General features: G+C 35.1%; 1 protein-coding gene across 1 annotated transcript in view; it reads left to right on the forward strand.

The window, feature by feature from the left end:
* Positions 1-21,030, forward strand: part of LOC107583620 (nesprin-3-like) — a 43,851-nt gene that overhangs the window by 9,701 nt on the left and 13,120 nt on the right. Inside the window, exons 9-18 of the mRNA XM_016269906.1 lie at positions 929-1,111; positions 1,871-2,014; positions 2,342-2,476; positions 3,648-3,809; positions 4,587-4,759; positions 5,215-5,770; positions 6,467-6,625; positions 7,792-7,965; positions 9,032-9,073; positions 9,690-9,731. Of these exons, the coding sequence (XP_016125392.1) occupies positions 929-1,111; positions 1,871-2,014; positions 2,342-2,476; positions 3,648-3,809; positions 4,587-4,759; positions 5,215-5,770; positions 6,467-6,625; positions 7,792-7,965; positions 9,032-9,073; positions 9,690-9,731 (1,770 nt within the window). The remainder of the gene's footprint in view (positions 1-928; positions 1,112-1,870; positions 2,015-2,341; positions 2,477-3,647; positions 3,810-4,586; positions 4,760-5,214; positions 5,771-6,466; positions 6,626-7,791; positions 7,966-9,031; positions 9,074-9,689; positions 9,732-21,030) is intronic.

Genomic DNA, 21,030 nt, shown 5'->3' on the forward strand with positions numbered 1-21,030 from the left:
CGCTTTGTCCACGGTGAAAGTTGATGTATTCCCTCAGTGACCAGCACAGATCAGCTCTAGGCGTGACGAATCGTCCTCTTTTGGAGGACCAAACCAAAGTAGTTTCGTTTCACAACAAAGCACACAGCGTCTTCAGGACATGGCTGCATCGTCAACAATACTACAGCGAGAATAAAAGTTACGCCTTCTTTCTTTGCGTGAACATTTGGGCGGCGTTATGCAAATCTTCCCAGATCGTGACGTAGGTATGTGGGGGCGTGTTAGAACGAGCCGTTTTAGGCAGGTGTGGTTAACTCTTAACTTTTTTTTTTAAATATCTCTTTGGTTTTGAGACTTTAGTCTTTACAACTTTACAGATCTTCTTTATGCACCAAGAGCTTGTAACACTCCAAAGAGAAAGGAAAAATTTAAATCGCATCATATGACCCCTTTAACTTCAGGACTCAAAAAGAAATTATGACTTACAGTGCAAAACAGTTTATAATTTATTTATAATTTTTAGCCCAGTCTAAATGGTAATTTCCGGGTTGTCAAGTAGTTCTTGCAATTTACACAAAACCTTTTATGTTAGCCAGCTAAATAACATTACTGTGATACTGTGGTTTGAATCTCTCATTTCGGGTTTTTGTTGAGCCCTGAACCCCTGATGCAGAGATTTGAGTTGTATTGAAGGTCAGCCTTTTTTTCACTTTGAATGTTGTGATGTTTTCCCGTTCAGTATTTTTGACACCTGATTTACACTTTGTTTTGAGAAAATAAAGGTTATATATCGAGTTTATGCTACGATCTGTTGTGGATATGATCATATTGTATTTAAGCATTTGCAGTGATTTTTGCTTTAATCTTGGCACCTTAATTCAGTGTTAGTGCTTTGTTCTCTTTGAAGTTATTGAGTGTGCTCTTTCTTCTTTTGTTTTATTCTTTGTAGAAGTTACTTAAAAACAGCGTGCAGCTCCAGGAGCGCTTGAGTTTGCTCCAGGTGAAGAGTGATCTGCTCATCTCAGTTTTTGGCCAAGAGAAAGCTGACGATCTGTTGAAAGAGCTCAGCGGGGATGTGAGGAAGAGAGAGTTACTCCACAGCCAGCTCCTAAAGCGCAAGAACCGCCTGCAGGTACCCCACCAACCACAGCTCAAAATTGTACTGCTGTACGTACAGACTGTAAATGCCTGAGCCACATCAACGCTCTTTACCCCGCCATTAGCCGAAACATGCATAGTCTTGCATAACAAAAAAATGTGGTCAAAGTTAATGCATATCATGTCCGGCTGAAAAGAAGAGAAGCCCTGTTTAGGCAGTTAAAATAGTATTTTCCCCCAAAAAAATTTCAACTTTATTCTTCATTAAATGTAAATTATTGGTAGGCCTACCTCTCCTTTTAGATGTTGTTTTAACTTAAGAAAACTTTTTTTCATTCAACTATTATTCAGTAGTTTCTATATGACTTTGTCATAAAAAGTTTATTTGTTAAATGTTTTGTTTTTATTTTCAAATTTTCTTGATATAAATGTATTCTTGTATCACCCAATAATATTTAATTTTCTGATTATGATATAAATGTTTTCATATATTGCCCACTGATATATATATTTTTTATTTTATTATTGTATTATATTTTTTACCATGATATAAATATATTCTTAAATTGCCCACTGATAGATTTTTTTTATCTTATCTTATCTTAATTTATTTTGTTTTATTTTCAGATTATCATTATATAAACATATTCTTATATTGCCAACTGATATTTTATTTTATTTTCAGATTCTCATGTTGTAAATGTCTTCTTATATTGCTTATATCCCTGTCTTAAACCTTATACATGTAGTCTCAACACCCCAAACCATGTGGTATCCTGTTGAATGTTTTTAGGGTTTGATATCAAAGACGAAGGACTTTTCAGATGCCTATGACTCCATACACAAAAAACTAAGCTCCATAAAGGAGCGGTTCATCACGACAGATGGACTTCAACCTGACATTCTTGCCAAGAAGACCCAGGCCGACCAACTCCGGGTGAGCAGCAGAGAAAACGGAAACCTATTACTGTTTCCGACTTCAAACATTTTTGCTTTCCACGCACCTTTTTGAGTTTCTTTTTAAACAGCTGTTTTGGTTTTAATCTCTGCATGTGGTATGCTATAGACATACAGTGACTTTTGATTAGATCGTCTTTCAGGCACACACTAAAAGAGTCATGTGAATAATTTAAGGAGCTAGGAGTTATGTCACGCTGAGCTCAATGTGTTTGCGCTGATTGATCAGAGTGGCTTGTCCAGGTGGGAGCGGGAAAGACTCGCTAGTGGCAGACTGAATGTAAAATGAGTGTGCATCTCTCTGCAGGTCATTAGAAAGGACTTGGAAGATTGTGAAGCCCAGATCATAGCTCTCGAGACGCTGGTTTCATCCAACCCTGCAAACAGGACAAAGTTTGAACGTCTGTATGCGGACTGGAAATTGCTTTATAAGGCGGTTCGGGTAAGATTTGTTCTACTCAAGATACTTCTTATCTGTGGTTGTAAATTTCATTCAAATTGTAGTTCTTCCAAAAATGAGAAATCTGTCATCAATCTGTAACCCTCATATTGTTCAAAAGTCCCTTTTGCTCTCTAAGACTGCATTTATTTGATTAAAAATACAATACATACAATAAAAATACTATAAAAACAGTGGTAGTGTAAGATATTGTTACAGTTAAAAATGTTGATTTCTATTTTAATTATTTTAAAATGTAATTTTATTCCTGTGATGGTAAAACTGAATTTTCAGCATCATTACGCCAGTCTTCAGTGATCCTTCACATGATCCTTCAGAAATCATTCTAATACTGTATATGCTAATATGGTGTTCAAGAGACATTTCTTCTTATTATTAATATTGAAAACTGCTTTTACTGTTTGATATTTTTGTGAAAACCATGATAAATTTTTTCCAGCATTCTTTGATGAATACAATGTTCAAAAGAGCAGCATTTAATGGAAGTAGATTTTTTTCATGGAAATGAATGATTCTGTGAGACAATCAAAGATTTGTTGTGGAATTTACAAAAGGGTGTCATGCTCATGCGTCGCACTTACAAATATTGTTTGAACATGACTTATTACATGCCAAGGCATCCATGATACAAAATAAAATCTGTTGAAAAAATTCTGTATGTTCTGAATTTTCAAATTCTGAGTTATAAATTTGAGAGCTGTTGCAGAGGGAAGATTTTCAGAGTAAATGAATTTTCTTTTTTGAAAGAACTATTCCTCATATTCATAATATTTTTATCGTTAATTGATAGAAATACGAAATTCTGAATAAAGAGGGGAGGCTACATATCTTTTTACTTGCCACTTCAAAATGCCCAACTTCACAAGTGATTCTGATTTAACCCTGAAGATCTGTGGAAACCGCTGTGATCACACCCCGGTTTCCACACCTCCTGCTGTGTGTTGATCATGATGATGATGAAGAAGATGACTGTGAAGGCCTTGATCAAACCTCCTTATTTCAGTTTTAATGCACACTTGTGGCCTAAAGAGAGTTTTTTTTTCTTTTCTGAAAAGATACCAGAATTTTATTGCATTAAAATCCTTCTCACGTCTGTTTAAGTTTTCATAATGTGTGTTTATGTTTATACAGTATGTGTTGTTGTTCATACCAGATTAAGGTGAATGAAAGTGAGGAGAACATTGCAGAACATGAGAGTTTCCATGACAATATTCTGAATATGGAGAAGTGGTTAATGATCATGAGACAGAAGCTCGAGTCGTTTCGTGGATCAGATGGGGAATGGAGCATCAATAACCGCCAGCATGAGGCTGAGGTAGATCTCTGAGCAATTTACTACAGTTAATGTTACTGTTAATTAAGAAAAGTGAAATTAAGTTCAGAGCTTCTGAAAGCTTTTTGCAATGTTTGAAGGATCCCATTTTAATCTATTGTGATATTATTATTATGGTTTACATTATATTTTTTATATTTTATTTAAATAATATATTAATGTTGATTTATTTGTTCAATAATCTGAATGAAGAAGCCAAACATTTAAGTGCATTAAATGTTTATGCCAGGCTGTTATTGAAAATAAGAAGCTGTTCTTAATTGACTTGGCTGTTAATAAAAATGAAATAAAAATGTATGGTTGATGAAGAGTTAACACTGTTATGGAAAACCTGGAAAATAAATATCAGCCAATTAGAATTAGGCCTATTTTCAGTCCTGGAAATTAAGAAAATCTCAAGAAGAGTAATAGAAATTGGTTTAAAAAAATGTAATTCTTGAATATAAGAATACAGACCAAACTAAATTATAATTAAACATTCGTTGTCAGTTATTTTCATCATTGGTTAATTGATGCAGCACCTGTATTTTGGCAGAAAACATGAATACCATAGTACGTTTTGAGAATGATAATTCTACACTTGACCCATTGTATAAAGATATTTAACAAGATTTAACAAGTCAGATAGTTGTTGTGTATTACTTCTATTACTACTTAAGTCACTTGAGTCATGTCACAAAAGCAAAAAATGCTTGCCTGTGCATGCATGTCTTTGTAGTATTTTAGACACAGCCTTGTATCACTGTTGTTGTCCTCTAGAGGGCGCTAGGAGAATTTCCAGAGAAGGAGCTTCAGCTTCATCAGACAGAGGCTCAGGGTCAGATTGTGCTGGCCAGAACTTCTGATGAAGGCAAAGTTCACATCCAGCAAGACCTTAAACGCCTCAGAGAGACCTGGATGACCCTCCACACGCTTAGTCTCAATCTTTACAGGTTAGAAGTAATGCCTGCAGTAATACTGGGTGTTGATGGTATTAAATAGTGAGAAACTATGACTCAAGGAGCATAATTATGACATTTTGTCAGGCCTGTTGACCAAACCTCATAGGAATTACAAAAGACATATTTCACATTCTGATTGTACTGCACCCAGTTCATCTGGTCATCTTGATTGTAATTATTGTTGATTGCTTTGTGAATCAGTGCTGTGTTTGCATGATGTTTACTAGCCAAAAGTTGAAGAAAAAGATCCAGAATGCAACATTTACTATTGAACAAAGAATTTTAAAGGTGTGATGTGTGTAATTTTTCTGTGTGAAATACTTCAAAATAGACAAATATTGACTGATTAATCACTGATCTGGTCAGTATCACTTTATCACTACTGAATATATAATATAAATTGAGTTTTTGACAACCTATGTATTACTTTCACCATAACTTATTAGGCTTCTGAATGAACATGCAGCCACAGGCGACCAAGATTCCCTATTACAGAGAACCGAGTTCTTGGACAGATGGGCAGAAGGGCATCACCAGGGAACGGCTTCAAACTTTGAAGTGGGACTTGCCAAAGGAGATGAGGGAACGGACCAGCATCAGAGATCCTACCATGGATCAGAATCAACAGGCCACCCAGAACCAGAGAGGAACATGGAAGCAAATCCAGATCGAATTCGAATTGTGCTTCCTGAGGGCATCTCAAGACCAGGAGGTTCAGAGGTCTGGAGAAGAGAGTGGACTTACCAAGACCAGTCCATGGATGATGAGGTGGATGCAGTCATATCTGGAAGTGACTGTAAGGTGAACAGGAAGCGGACTGGGATGGACGAAGGTGACGTGATCAGCAGTGGTGGTTTGACTGGGGAATGGGTTGAACAACACAAAGCTGGTTCTGGAATTGAAGACCTGGATATAAAAGGTAGAGACAGCTTTTTAAGTGGGATTGACTCTGATGCACAGAAAAGGATGCAGCCGTCACAGAACCCCCCTGATGACATTGAGGTTAGGATGATTAAAATATGATTCTTGTTATTTTGACAGTCACCATTAGGGCTGGGTATTATATCAAAATATGCATTTGCAGTGATTTTGCTTGCAATGTAACTAAATGACAGAAATTATTCCAGTGCTTTTACTTGATGCAGGGGTTGACCATTTAAGCTTTATAATATTTTGCGATCTCTCCTTGTCTTTTGACTTATAGGTATAATAATGTCTGATTGAAACATAAATAGCAAAAAAATAAGTTAATAATAAAAATAACTGTTAGAATTCAAAATTTCAAGCCTTTTATAGGTATCACAGGAATAAATAGCATTTTAAAATGTATCAAAATAGAAAAAAATATATTTTAAGTTTTTACAGTTTATTTAGCATTAGAAACTTCTTTCTAAAATGTAATTTAAAAAAGCATTCCGAACCCAAACTTTTTTTATTCATTTAGTGAAAAACTGTTTATTTTAAACTAGATTTTTACTTTTTAATTTACATTTTTAAACATGTTGAGTCATACTCTGAGTCTGGTGCTATTTCAGAGCAAATACATAAAAAGAGATGTGCAATATCATCAAAAGACTTGGAAAAATATAGAGAATTTTTTAGCTAGATCACCCAGCCCTAAAGCCACTATTATGCAAGCAGTACCTAGGCTATAATCATAAACGGACAGAGGGATGTCTCTTTTCATTTCTGCTGCAGATGGGCTCTCGGGGGCCCCAGTATCATGCTGATATGGAGGCTCAGAGGAGGGAGTTTGAAGCGTGGCTTCACAAGGAAAATGACAAACTCACAGGAATTCTGAACAACCAAAGATCCTTGAGTGCTAAAGAACTGAGGATAAGACAGAATACACTCAAGGTTGGTGGTGTTTGTTAAATTTTTTTGCTTTCTTTTGATCGGTTTTTGATTAAAGTTTCATGCGGAGTCCAAAATATCAAAAAGTGTTAGAGTAAAAAACAATCTTTGATAGCTTTGATATCTTATTCAAAAAAGCGCACTGTGATATTTTACTTTGGTCACACAGAACATGCTGGATAATTTCCAGTATGTGAAGCTACATGTCTGTGAGAAACTGATGTGTAGTGTGCTGTGCGTATGTTTACATCAGTTCTGTGAAGCTTTGAAAGGCTTGTGCTCAGGTTTTACCCCAGGCTTGGAAAAATTCAGACTTCACAACTACCTGAAAACTGTCATATCTGATGACAGCCACTGTGTCACATTGACACTTTTTTTGTTCACAGCCACAGCTTCACAGCTCTGATTTGGGAAAGCTCTTGAACAACAATTCATAGGTGGTCTTCCTGTTGAATATACCATAAAACTACTTCAGTCTTTTGTGTATTGTGCTCTGTGGGGAGAAAAAGCCACATTGAGTTTGTCTTCAGTTATTTAAATCCCCCTACAGCTGACAAAGTGCCCAATACGAATGCTTCAATACTAAAACCTGACTTCATGTTAGCAGAAACTGCTTCCTTCTCCATTAATAAATGTTGCTAATTCAGACACATTTTTACAGAACTTCTTATAGGAATAATTGATAGATTTTCAGTATAATGTGCCCATAACGTGTTAAAAAAATCTATTGGATATTATTTCTATGTGGACAAATTTTTTTTAATCAGCCATTTTTTCAGGAATAAATTACATTTTAAAATATATTCAAATAGAAACAGTTATTTTAAATTGTAATAAATAATTACTGTTTCAAAATTCTTCAGTATTTCTGATTAAATAAAAGCAGCCTTGATGAGCATACGAGTCTTCTTTCAAAAACATTAAAAATAAAGAAATCAGACCCCAAACTTTTGAACGGTACTGTACTCTCATCAGAAAACTGCAAAAGCTTGTGTGATCATATTGTGGACATCAAATTTCTAAGACAGAATTGGTCTGTAATTTTTTTTTTTTTTTTTTTTGAGCAACAGGTTAATTTTGAATTCTAAACTGGATTATGATCCACAAATCTTGAACTACTGCACCCACACTAATCCCTCATAGTAATTGTGTTTTTAATTTTTTTTAAGGGTTTACGTGCCAATGTAGCTTGGGGTCAGAGTCAGTTCCAGAAGTTGATGGTCGGTCGGCAGAGTAAGTCCGCAGAGGAGGACATGGAACTAGAAGAGCTGCGTTACCGCTGGATGTTATACAAGTCCAAACTTAAAGAGGCTGGTGACCTCAGAGGTCTGCTGAAAAACAAGGTAAAAAAAGGAAATCTGTGATCATTATTTTTATTTTATTACTTTATTTTAAAGCTTTATTTATTAATTCAATTAATTTGTGTTTGTTTATTATATTGTATTAGATTACATTATGTATTTATAATAAAAAATATTATTAATAATATTTAACATAATATTTAATAATACATATTATTCATAATAATAACTTTTATTAACTTTTTTAAAAATGTATTACTATTCAACTTACCTATTTTTCATTTGTAAAAAAATTTACATTACTTTTTTCTTCTTCTTTTTTTGCTTGTGCAGTGTTAATTTTCAGTGTTTACGTGAATCGCAAAACGGACAATTCGACATCATTTTGTGTGTAATTCTCCGTTCATGCGACGCAAAAGTGTACTCGCGCGCTGTGAGACGCACTTTCTGTCTGCGCTCAGAAAACTGGACCGAATTGAGTTCTCTTTTGCGTCGTCAGATTTATCCATATGTCTGCTCTTCTCTTACTCCCACATATTGACATTTTTTTAACGTTTTATGCGACGTGCAGCAAGTGTATGTTAGCTTATGTCCCGCCGGTTCTTGTGTACGCATCTAATCTCCGAACCACGCAGCAGATTCGTTCTGAATGAATCTCTTCTCAAATCGTCCCTCCCTAACATTTTTGTCTCGTTTTTATTCGTTTTATGAAAATGTCAATAGATTTACGTCATAGTTTTTGTCATTCAAAAAGACTTTTAGTTCGTTATCGTCTCGTTGTCGTCGGTGAAAAAAATGTCGATATAAATGTTGAAATAAAATGTTCGATAAAAAAAGTTATAAATGACAAAAAATTTTCGTCAACAAAATTAACACTGTGCTTGTGCCATAAAATTGTATTTTTAACCTGAAGTCAATTGTGACTCCCTTCTTTTTTGTAAAATGGTGAACAAAATTATTACATGATGAATACCAGGAAAGAGCCATACATCATCTACTACATGATTTCCAATGCAGATTTTGATGCAGTATCATGTGTCCACCAGAAGAGGGTAGCAGCTTGTAGCCAGATGTAACTAACTAAACCGAATGTTTCTGTTTGTTTCAGGGTGTCAGTGGACAAGGACAGGAGCATGTCCGATCTGGAAAGGTAGGTTTTATTCTTTGAAATCTGCTCTTCTCTTACTCCCACATATTGACATTTTTTTAACGTTTTATGCGACGTGCAGCAAGTGTATGTTAGCTTATGTCCCGCCGGTTCTTGTGTACGCATCTAATCTCCGAACCACGCAGCAGATTCGTTCTGAATGAATCTCTTCTCAAATCGTCCCTCCCTAACATTTTTGTCTCGTTTTTATTCGTTTTATGAAAATGTCAATAGATTTACGTCATAGTTTTTGTCATTCAAAAAGACTTTTAGTTCGTTATCGTCTCGTTGTCGTCGGTGAAAAAAATGTCGATATAAATGTTGAAATAAAATGTTCGATAAAAAAAGTTATAAATGACAAAAAATTTTCGTCAACAAAATTAACACTGTGCTTGTGCCATAAAATTGTATTTTTAACCTGAAGTCAATTGTGACTCCCTTCTTTTTTGTAAAATGGTGAACAAAATTATTACATGATGAATACCAGGAAAGAGCCATACATCATCTACTACATGATTTCCAATGCAGATTTTGATGCAGTATCATGTGTCCACCAGAAGAGGGTAGCAGCTTGTAGCCAGATGTAACTAACTAAACCGAATGTTTCTGTTTGTTTCAGGGTGTCAGTGGACAAGGACAGGAGCATGTCCGATCTGGAAAGGTAGGTTTTATTCTTTGAAAGTAGGCCTTGATGCTGTGAGTGGGCTTGTGTTTAAAGCGGGTTTCAAAATCTCTCTGATCTGACAGTGGAGAATGTATGAAGCCTTTTTGAAAAGAAAGCATTCCCTTTTCAGGGCTAGAACAGAATTGAAAGCAGTGTTTATTTATTCACACACAACTGAGGTTGGTGGAGTTTGTTTCTGCGATGTAGCAGAGGCATGAGATTAATAATTGTAAAAGAAGGTGCTCATTTAGCAGTTTGAATCAAATGCATACTAATTTTTTTTCTTGTTAAATATTGTTTCACTCTGAAATATGTCACTTTACGGAAGCAAAATGGTTTTTGAATGCCGTTTCATGTTGACTTTAAGAGTTTGTAAGCACTCTCAAATGAACTGAGACACTGTTCGGCTGGATTAGTAGGAGGGCTTTGAAATAGAGGCTCATAAATAGCATTTTGAAAGCCTGGACCAAAGCACTGTCTTAGCCCCCAAAATCAAATGCTATTTTTTGGCTCCGTGGGCTGCTTAGAAATATCAAGACTGTTGCTCCACTGCGTCTCTCTGGGGAGCGTGTTAATCTTTCTCAGTAATTTCTCAATTTTCTCAGTGTTCACACCTTTTTTTTTAACACCTCTCTTCTCACTCCTTCACTCACTGGCCATCTGTTCATGAACGGTCACGTCTGCTTGAGAAGAGATGCAGGTGCCCTGCTGACTGCATATAAAAGGCTGTTCGGAGTTTGTCTGCGTTATTTACTTAAGCAGATATTAGTGGATGGAGATAGAAATGTAGTTTTGCACGTGCAGCATTACCATCCAATTATCAAGGCTATTCACTGACACTTTGGTTGAGCTAGTTCCGCAAAATATGCACAATTAAGCTAGTTCTGCAAAATCTGCACAATTAATTAGGAGTTTTTTGTTAAATTTTTGGTGTGTGTGTGTATGTATATACTATATGTATGTCATTATTATTTAACTGACTGTTCCAGAACATATTATTGTTTTGGCTGTATTTTGCCATTGCAAACATGTTTAAAGGTGCTCATTAGTGCACCATAATTCACATGAGTAAATGTTGCTCACCTGAGCCACACCTCTCTGTCGTGGAAACCGTCATCTTCAGCTGACAGTGAACTGTCATTATCATGAAGTATAAATATATACACTCTGCAGACTCTTCGATTGTCTCCGTCACTGACCAAATACAGGCATCTAATTGTGAAGATGACACTTTAGTTGTCAGTGAGATAATCTTTTTGCAACTGTAATTAGAGGCTGTCCACAGAGAATCTATAATTATTTGTTGTGATCAAGTAAATTGTCCTATTGTATGATTATCAAACCAGAACGATATGATTGGATTATGTGTGTCTGTAAGAACAGTCTATCGTTCTATACATTACACCAGGCCTGAGCACTGCTGTAATTACGTTTCAGTGTAATTATATTGTCCTGAATAGAGGCTGACAAAAGAAAAGCATGGAAAGAGATTTTGGCTTTTCATCCACCCACATTTCCTCCTCCTCACTTTCTCGTACTTGTGCACTCTCTTTCAAACACCCAGAGAGAGAGAGAGTTCCCATGTTCCTCAGCTTTGCCGCAGTTAAATAGAAAGGGTTGTATTAGGTTAAGATATCTCAGAGCGATGGTGGTGGTTGAGCAGCTGTGGGTGGACATTCACACCCACAATTCTGTAGGAGCTTGAAAAACATTCTTATTTTTTCAGGTATACATGTGTGTGTGAATCTGTTTTCCGGCATCCAGTGAGTCGTTGAAAAATGACTCAATCATAGTGATGTTTTTTTATCAGACGTATAATGCTAATGAATGAGAGATGGGTACTGAGTTTGCACAAGTTCAAGTCACAAGTCAGGATCTATATTTTTATCAAAGAGTTTGTGTTCTCGTTGGCAATTTAAAATTACGTTTATAACTCAGAGAAGCACCTTTACACTCACAGGGTGTCCGCGGGTCCTTAAAAAGTCTTAAAATGTCTTAAATACGGATTTGAAGGGTCTTAAATATTTTTGGTCCTATTACCGCTAAAATATCTTCAGTCTGACGGACCTAATGACTTTACAATCATTGGACAGACCCATCAGAGAGAATTGCAGTAAGTTAGCAGAATACAGAATACAAGCTCTCGCTGCTGAGGCTCACTCTGTTTGTCTCGAGACTTCAGAACAAATGAGCGTAACAGCACACATAAACTCAGAAGAAACACACTGAGGTAAAAATTCACAATGATTAGTTTATTCATAACATGATATTGTTAAGTAACACCATGACAAGTGAGCTATTTTGCTTAATATTCTCACGACGCAAAAAAAACATTCAAAACGCCTACAGAGTGCACACGTTATGTGAAGTCTAGTGCGCATGCGCATTTACACTGCGCTCTTTCACTGCATGATTCAGTCTATTAAAATACATTCAGAATGATCACAAATTCAAGACAAGGGGGCAGAAAATTTGTATATTTATACCACTTCTTATAGTTAATCAATTTCACACGGAAGAGTGCCTTTTTCCCCCCAAAATTACCATGATTACAAATGTGATATTGATTTTTTACAACTGTTCAATAAACATTAAAATACATTCAGAATGATCACAAATTCAAGACAAGGGGGCAGAAAATTTGTATATTTATACCACTTCTTATAGTTAATCAATTTCACACGGAAGAGTGCCTTTTTTCTTCAAGAATTACCACAAATGTGATATTGATTTTTTACAACTGTTCAATAAACTATTAGTTTTATTAAGAGACTTACATTTTAGACACCATATTGCCTGTTTTTGCACTATTTGCCAACAAAAATAATTCCAAACAAAGCCACAGCGCTGTTTTGCATCTCTGAGTAACATGACAGGGTTTTGTTCCTGAATGAATCACTCGTTTAACTGATTCGGATCAGTCGCAATGGCTCGCTTATTAACAGTGACTTACTGCCACCTACTGGCGGCTTTAATTTCACATTTCATTTTTTTAATTATTTCAAATATCAGTATTCAATGTTTTATGTTTAATAAATCAAAACATTCTCTGTCCTTGTCCACTGACACCCTGAAACAAACAGAAACATTCGGTTTAGTTAGTTACATCTGGCTACAAGCTGCTACCCTCTTCTGGTGGACACATGATACTGCATCAAAATCTGCATTGGAAATCATGTAGTAGATGATGTATGGCTCTTTCCTGGTATTCATCATGTAATAATTTTGTTCACCATTTTACAAAAAAGAAGGAAGGGAGTCAGAATTGACTTCAGGTTAAAAATACAATTTTATGGCACAAGCACAGTGTTAATTTTGTTGACAAATAATTTTCGTCATTTATAACATTTTTTAAAAATGTCATATAAGTTGGTATTAAAAAGGGCTTAAAAAGTCTTAAATTTAACCTGCACTCATAATTTGAGCTTATTATTTTTACACATTATTTTTGTTATAAATCTAGTGAGTCACCGACCCTGGCAACATTTTTAGGTATATGGCAACATATACTTCAGAAATACCAGGGCGGTTCACTCATATTACCATGAATGGGATAAAAGACAATGCCCAATATTATTAAATAAATCCCACCTTCTAAATAAAAGAGCCACTGCGTTGGTTGGGCCAAACTGAAATGTATGCATTTAGTGCTATTTGAGGATAAGAAGCAACATTAATGGGGCAGTTCAAATCAGATTGTATTGCTGATTTGAAATATGTTATTTAAATGTAAGTATGGCACAAGCACAGTGTTAATTTTGTTGACAAATAATTTTCGTCATTTATAACATTTTTTAAAAATGTCATATAAGTTGGTATTAAAAAGGTCTTAAAAAGTCTTAAATTTAACCTGCACTCATAATTTGAGCTTATTATTTTTACACATTAGAGTCACCGACCCTGGCAACATTTTTAGGTATATGGCAACATATACTTCAGAAATACCAGGGCGGTTCACTCATATTACCATGAATGGGATAAAAGACAATGCCCAATATTATTAAATAAATCCCACCTTCTAAATAAAAGAGCCACTGCGTTGGTTGGGCCAAACTGAAATGTATGCATTTAGTGCTATTTGAGGATAAGAAGCAACATTAATGGGGCAGTTCAAATCAGATTGTATTGCTGATTTGAAATATGTTATTTAAATGTAAGTTCGGCCAGCAGAGATTTCCCTATTCAAGTAGATAGGAGTTGGTCTTGCATGCCCAAAATAGCTGCTTGAGGCATTGCAAATATGTCCAAGTGAACTGACTTTCCTTGAAGAAACTTTGACAACACTAAGCACAAAGACTTTTTAAAATAACATTTCAAAAATCCTTCTAGACACTCGAGGTTTTTATCCAAGAAAGGAAAAAAGTCGATTTTAGCTAGTTATTATATTCAGAACTGAAAAGCATCTGTAGAAAATTCTTACTTTTCATCCAAAATTAGTTTTATGTATTTTTTGTGCTATTGAAACAGGGATTTAAAGACAATTTTGTCAGTTGAACCCCTCTGACATGATATTTTTAAATATTTATATATTTTCTTGACGTACCCCCTGATATATTAAGTTAATATTTCAACAACTTACCAACAAATTTGCATGTTCACAGTTCTCAGATGTCTGTAAATGTTCACATGGCATTCAATTAAATGTAGTAATATACTGTATGTATATATATATATATACATACACACACACACAGTGTGTCAGTGTTTTAAATATTTACCTAGTGTTTATGTATGATTTTGTTTTTAGTGTAGTAATGATTTATTTTAATTTTACATTTTTATGATTTAACTAATTATAAGTTGTTTATCATGTGTAACAAAAAATGTTTGTCTATACAATGAAAGTCAGTGGGGTCCAGTGTTGTTTTGAACCCTACTGGCATTCATTGTATGAATAAAAATATCTTAATTAAAGATATGAGGGATGACAGAATAAAATTTTTTGGGTGAGCTATTCATATAGATAATTTTAATACTATGGTATGTCTTATATTTAAACAGAATTACATACCACTTGTTTAAAATTTTTTGTTTGTGGTTTTACTCAGGCCACTCAAACTAAACTGTGTTTGATAATAGGATATAACTTATCACTGTGTTGCGGGTATTGATTCTGATGTCATAGATAAGACTATCATCTAAAAGTTTCAAAACTAAGTTCAGTTTGAAATGTTCTTGATATATTGGTGAATTTTAGAAGAGGAAACGGTCAAAATCAACTCAGACATTCCTGTATCACTCCATAGCAAAGGTGCTATGCACATGCGGTCATAGAATAGACGGTTTTTTTCAACGGTTTTTGGATGTCGTGATCGCAGAATCACATTTTTGAGCTTTAAGACTGGGTTTTGGCATTGGTTTGCCTCTGATTGTTGTTATAGGTTATTGTAAGTGTGTTTTGCAGGCATAGATTATGGAGTAAAAATAGCCCTGTTTGGGGAGAATGCCCTTTTTTGAACAGAATGTTGGAACTCTGTGACCTTCTTAGTCTGTTTTCTTTCCTTTTTTTGCAAGCAGTGTCTCAGCTGGGATTTCTAAGGGCCCAAAACCATCAGAGGTTGAGTTCCGTTATTCTTTCAGGACTGCTTCTTTAAGGTCATGGTTTGATGAAAGGAATGCCTTGATTTATTTTTTGTCCAGAACAAAGGCTTCTCTGACAAATGCTTTATCTTTCAGAGCTGGCAAAATTCAAAATCCTCTTTGAACACATCCTTGAGCTTTATGTTTGCAGTGTTAAATATGTTATTTAGAGGCCAATTGCATGGCTTTACAGCTTTGAGTAGTATTACACATACACACACCGCACTGAACTGCTTTTATCCTGTAGCAAAATGCCCTTTTAAAATTGTATTCACACCTCTCTACATATCTCTCCTATGTTAAAACTGTAATTTACATTAATATGTGATGCACTATCTAATGTTAAATGCATTAATAATAGTGCATGGTCAGAAAGAGACTTGACTTAAAAAATATGCTGCATTTTTTAAAAAGAAACTGTAATGTTGAAGCCCGGCATATCAGTTTATTGCACTGCTTTATAGTTTGTATTTAAAGAAATAGTCACCCAAAAATGAAAATTTGCTGAAAATGTACTCCTCGGGCCTTTCAAGATGTAGATGAGTTTGTTTCTTCATCAGAATAGATTTGGAGAAATGTAGCATTACATCACCTGCTCACCAGTGGATCCTCTGCAGTGAATGGGTGCCGTCAGAATGAGAGTCCAAACAGCTGATAAAAACATCACAATAATCCGCAAATAATAAACATGACTCCAGTCCATCAATTAATGTCTTGTGGATCAAAAAACTGTGTTTATAATAAACAAATCCATCATTTTCAAACCAACTTTAAATATTTGCTCCTGGCAATACGTGTCTTCTATCCATAATATTGGTTTGTTCAGTAGTACAAAACAAAACAAAAACTAATCTGAATCAGGAGAGAAATATGCACCGATCAAGCACTGTTAACTAATATGCTGGTGGATTTTGATGTGAGTGGACACCAGGAATTATTATTATGAATTATGGACTGGTATTTTATCCCGAACTGATGATTTAATAATGGATTTGTTTCTTACAAACACACAACTTTTCGCTTCACAATACATTAACTGATGGACTAGATTACTTGTGGATTATTGTGATGTTTTTATCAGTTGTTTGGACTCTCATTCTGACGGCACCCATTCACTGCAGAGGATCCATTGGTGATCAAGTGATGTAATGCTACATTTCATTTTTCAGCTAATTTTAATTTTTAAGTGAACTATTCCTTTAATCTCTATGTCACTGCAAACCCTTTAATGATCTATGCTTGTTTCATCAGTAATACTGTATGTCCCATTAGGTTGCAAATGCTAGACTGTACAAAATTCTGTTAAATGGTTCAGCTGTGTTACAAGATCACCGTATAATGTATGCTAATATAGCTAGTTTACAGCACTGTGTGAATGGGAGAGTTTTCTCATTGGAGATATTTCATTTGGGAAGAAAGTACTGGAAATTATTTTCAAAGACAGCTAACAAAATCAAATGAAAGCATGTAGAAATTATAGAGATTTCAAATGCATGAAGGACAATGTATTAACAAAAAAGTTTAAACATTTATTTTATTACCATATTTTGGATGAAACGCCTATGATGTATGTTTAAACTGATTAATATATATATATATATATATATATATGGTATGAAGCATATAACCAGTATTTTTGTATTTTACTCCAGGCAATAAACATGCAGTGCATTTTCAGTACTGTTTGTGTTTCTTTTGTTGCTATGGACTTGAGATTGAATGGATAAATGTGTGACTCAATATCAAGATTCCCATTCTGAAAGCCAGTGATCCTCTTTTAGCAGGAAACGTATCTGTTTATCTGCATTCAGCATTAAACCAAAGCTGAACTGGTCTGACAAGATGTGTGCAATGATAATGTAACCCAAAACCAGAGTGCAGGTGAGAATAAACATCACGCAATAGAGCCACAGCTAGGTCTTCCATATCAATAGGGGCCATGTAAGGTCATAAGGTCAGCCTGAGGTTACTTTACGAATGAATTAATTTGCTTCGGATAGTTGGAAAGGAGGAAGCTTTTACATTTCATCAGTTTACATTTTAGGACCAGACCAGCTATGGTTAAGGAAATAAGCATTTGGGTGTTGATTTGCATAGATTTGTCATTTCTTGGTTGCCTTAGCAACAATGCATGTGGTACTCTGTCACTTCTGATTCGTTTTTCGTTTCATTTAGGTCACCAGCTAAAGGGAAACTAGATGTAATTGAAGGATCCTGCACAGTGCTGTAAGAACAGCTATTTGAGTCACTATCAGACTGCACAGATATGTTTTAGTTAAATATTGGTCATAGCGGTGTGCGTTTATTGACAGTCACTGTGTAGTCAGGTGGTTGTTTGTCTTCGAGGTGTGTATGTGAACTCTCGCCTATTTGGCATACAGATATGATGGTATATGGCTTTAATGGTAAAGCGTACTTGCATGGCCTAATTTATTCAAATGCGAGTGGGAAAGAGTTGGATCTGTCCTACACGCTCATCCACATGCGCAGCAGCAGATTTCACACTGCCGTTTCCTTCCTGCTCAGCAATGGGCAGATATTTCTCTTGTGTGGAAATGCCGTGTGTCATTTCAGTACTATCCAAATCATGTTTGTTTGCTGATGCCTAGAAATTCTGGAGGAGGGATCCAGATGGAGGCATGATGTACATTAGCCATTCAGGTGAAAGTAAAGGGCTTTGAATAATACAGTGATCATTTACCCAGATTCATTTCATTGGAGGGTAACTGTGTTTCTGCAGCTCTTCACCCTTCAAACCAGGGGTGTCAAACTCAATTCCTGGAGGGCCGGAGCCTGCAGAGTTTAGATTCAACCCTAATTAAACACACCTGATCCAACTAATTAAGTCCTTCAGGCTTATTTGACATGGTAAAATAATACATGGTATGTGTGTTGGAGCAGGGTTGGAACAAAACTGCAGGGCTCCGGCCCTCCAGGATTTGAGTTTGACACCCCTGCTTTAAACTCACACACACTGACACATTAACCAAAAACCAATAAAAACTAAAAAATGTACCCTTTATCTGCAAAACAAGAGGTGACTTTGAAGGTACGAAGCTAATTAAAGTAATGAAAATGCTTTTAATGATTTTAGTTCTAGCAAACCATAATAAACTATAACTAATATTATTTAAAAATAAATAAATAAAAATTGTTCAATTAAATAGTGTTTAAATGAAATAAAAAATGAATAGATTATAAACTTTAAATTTAAATAAGTTCTAAAATTACTATAACTAAAATAAAAGTACATGAAAGCTATATAGAAATATTTCAAAATGACAAAAACTAACTAAAAATGAAAACTAAATATATAGCAAAATATTAATAAATACTATGATAAGTATATAACTTGTACAAAGTTGTACACTGCTTTACACAAATAAGACTGACCCACCAATGAGTTATAACTTTGTTCAGTCTGTTTAATCAGTAATTCTTACTCTGGACCCCCACACATATTGACCATGTTCATTGAATAAAGAAAGATGAACCACATCAACCTTGTGTGATGTAAACGGAAATCCACACTTTCTGGTAATAGAATTATCTTGGCAGAAGACATTTCTGAGATGAAGCTGTAGTCACAGTAGCCGGATGTGCTCTAGCATGTGGCGTAATCTCATTTAGCCACTTAACTTTTGACTTGAGTACAAGTTACACATTTGTTGGCTTAAGTAGGATATGAAAAGCACACCAAGAGCTCCTGGTCACATGATAAACTGCTGTTGTTAATGTGCTGGACATGACTCACATTGCTTAAGACTGCAGTTTTCTTGTTGGTTTAATAATGTGCCAAAGTCTGGACATTTTTAACCTTGTGTGACATATTAAGGAAAGTTTGTGACTATAAAAATCAAGACGCTATATCACTTGAGCAAACTGGATGATTTTTTGTAGCCCTTTTATTATTAATTAATCAGCAAGCATAACAAATGGCTTAATGTCATTGTGAAATCTATTTTATTACACTTGTTGTCCTGAAGCACTGCAGTAAATATTTAATTTTGTGGCATGTTGCCATGGCAGCTAAGGTTCCCATGTCAGAGGTGCTTTCCACTGAGAATGTCTTGAAAATACAAATTGACAGCTCTTTAAAAAAAAAAAGCTTAATTTGAAGCCCTGCCAACTGAAATATCCATATATCTGTCTCTGTCTGTCTGTCTGTCTAATTTGGTGTCTGTACCATTTTTGAATGTTTTTGAAAGGCTGCATTTATATGATCAAAAATACAGTAAAAACATTAACGTTGTGAAGTATTATTACAATTTGAAATAAAAGTTTCTAATTTAATATATTTTAAAAAGAAATTAATTCCTGTGATGCAAAGCTGAATTTTCAGCAGCCATTACTCCAGTCTTTAGTCACATTATCCTTCAGAAGTCATTCTAATATGATCTAATATGATAACATTTTTCAGGATTCTTTGATAAATAAAAAGTTCAAAAGAAATAGAAATCTTTTGTCACTTTTTGATAAATTTTATGTATTTTTGCTGAATAAAAGTAACCATTTTTTAAAAAAAAATCTTACCAAAATTGTATAATATACAGGTATTTATTATTAAATATTTTAAAGACTATTTAAATGTACAAACCCAATTCCAAAAAAGTTGGGACGCTGTACAAATTGAGCATTAGACTTGTTAACATTATGTACATGTACGTATATTCAATCTTTCAGCTCCTGTTAGTCATTTAAAGCCAGTAAACATGGTAACTTTGCATTATATGCAGGAGGATTTCAGAAAGAGTGTAACTATGATGTAACTATCTACAAAGTATTGTTTACACAGAGCAACCACTACCCAAAAGAATTACACCTGTAGTGCATTACCAGACGATTATCCACCCAGAACAGTAGTCAAAACAATAAATTGGTGCCATAAACAAACACAAATGATTTACTACACATATTTTGTGATGACGATTTAATATAAGAGCTGTAATAAAATATAACCTTAATGTATCTGTTTTAAACTCTCCAGAATGCCTTCCCGTGTAAGTGCTTTACTGTAAGTGAAGACGAAAATGAGAGACGAGTCTAAATGATTTTCTTTCATTACTTGTAGGTTAATATCAACTAATACCAAAATACCAATTTTGTGTATGTTATTACAACAGTTGCGAAATTGAATAGTATGTTCACTGTAGTAGTTAGCTATGCCCAAGTGTGCATTATTTAAACATTATTTACCAAGGGAAGAGCATGTGATAACATCTCCTATCATACGTTTTTTATTGCAGCTACTGTAGTTGAATATGCCAGGAATTATGTCACGAGATCTGCGTTCTTCAGAGCAGCACAAGCTGGGTTCATCTGCGGTGAATGCGAATGGCCTGCTATATGGAATGACCCTTTTAATTAATGCATGCTAAACCCAGAGCTTAATGACGCCTTTGTAGTGGTCAGTGTTTTGAAGACCACTAAGGTAAGGTTGGAGGCCGTGCCCTTTTATGGTGAACCACAAAACCTGGTTAAATGTTCCTACTGACCTTGGGATCAAATGCAAGATAGGGTAATGAGATATCACTGGATCTTCTGCACAAAGATGATGTACTACCGTCAGAATTCCATGATGAATGGATCAAGTATTGTGCTTCATTAGTGTGCATATGTCCACTGCTGTTCAACTGTGACATCACTGTAGCCTCCTCAGTGTTTCTCAGAGGACAGATGGTCGGCACCAGTGTGTTGGCAGCATTAGCAGGGCACT

Source organism: Sinocyclocheilus grahami, unplaced genomic scaffold (assembly GCF_001515645.1).
Source record: "Sinocyclocheilus grahami isolate Dianchi unplaced genomic scaffold, SAMN03320097.WGS_v1.1 scaffold54.1, whole genome shotgun sequence".
Classification (NCBI taxonomy): domain Eukaryota; kingdom Metazoa; phylum Chordata; class Actinopteri; order Cypriniformes; family Cyprinidae; genus Sinocyclocheilus; species Sinocyclocheilus grahami.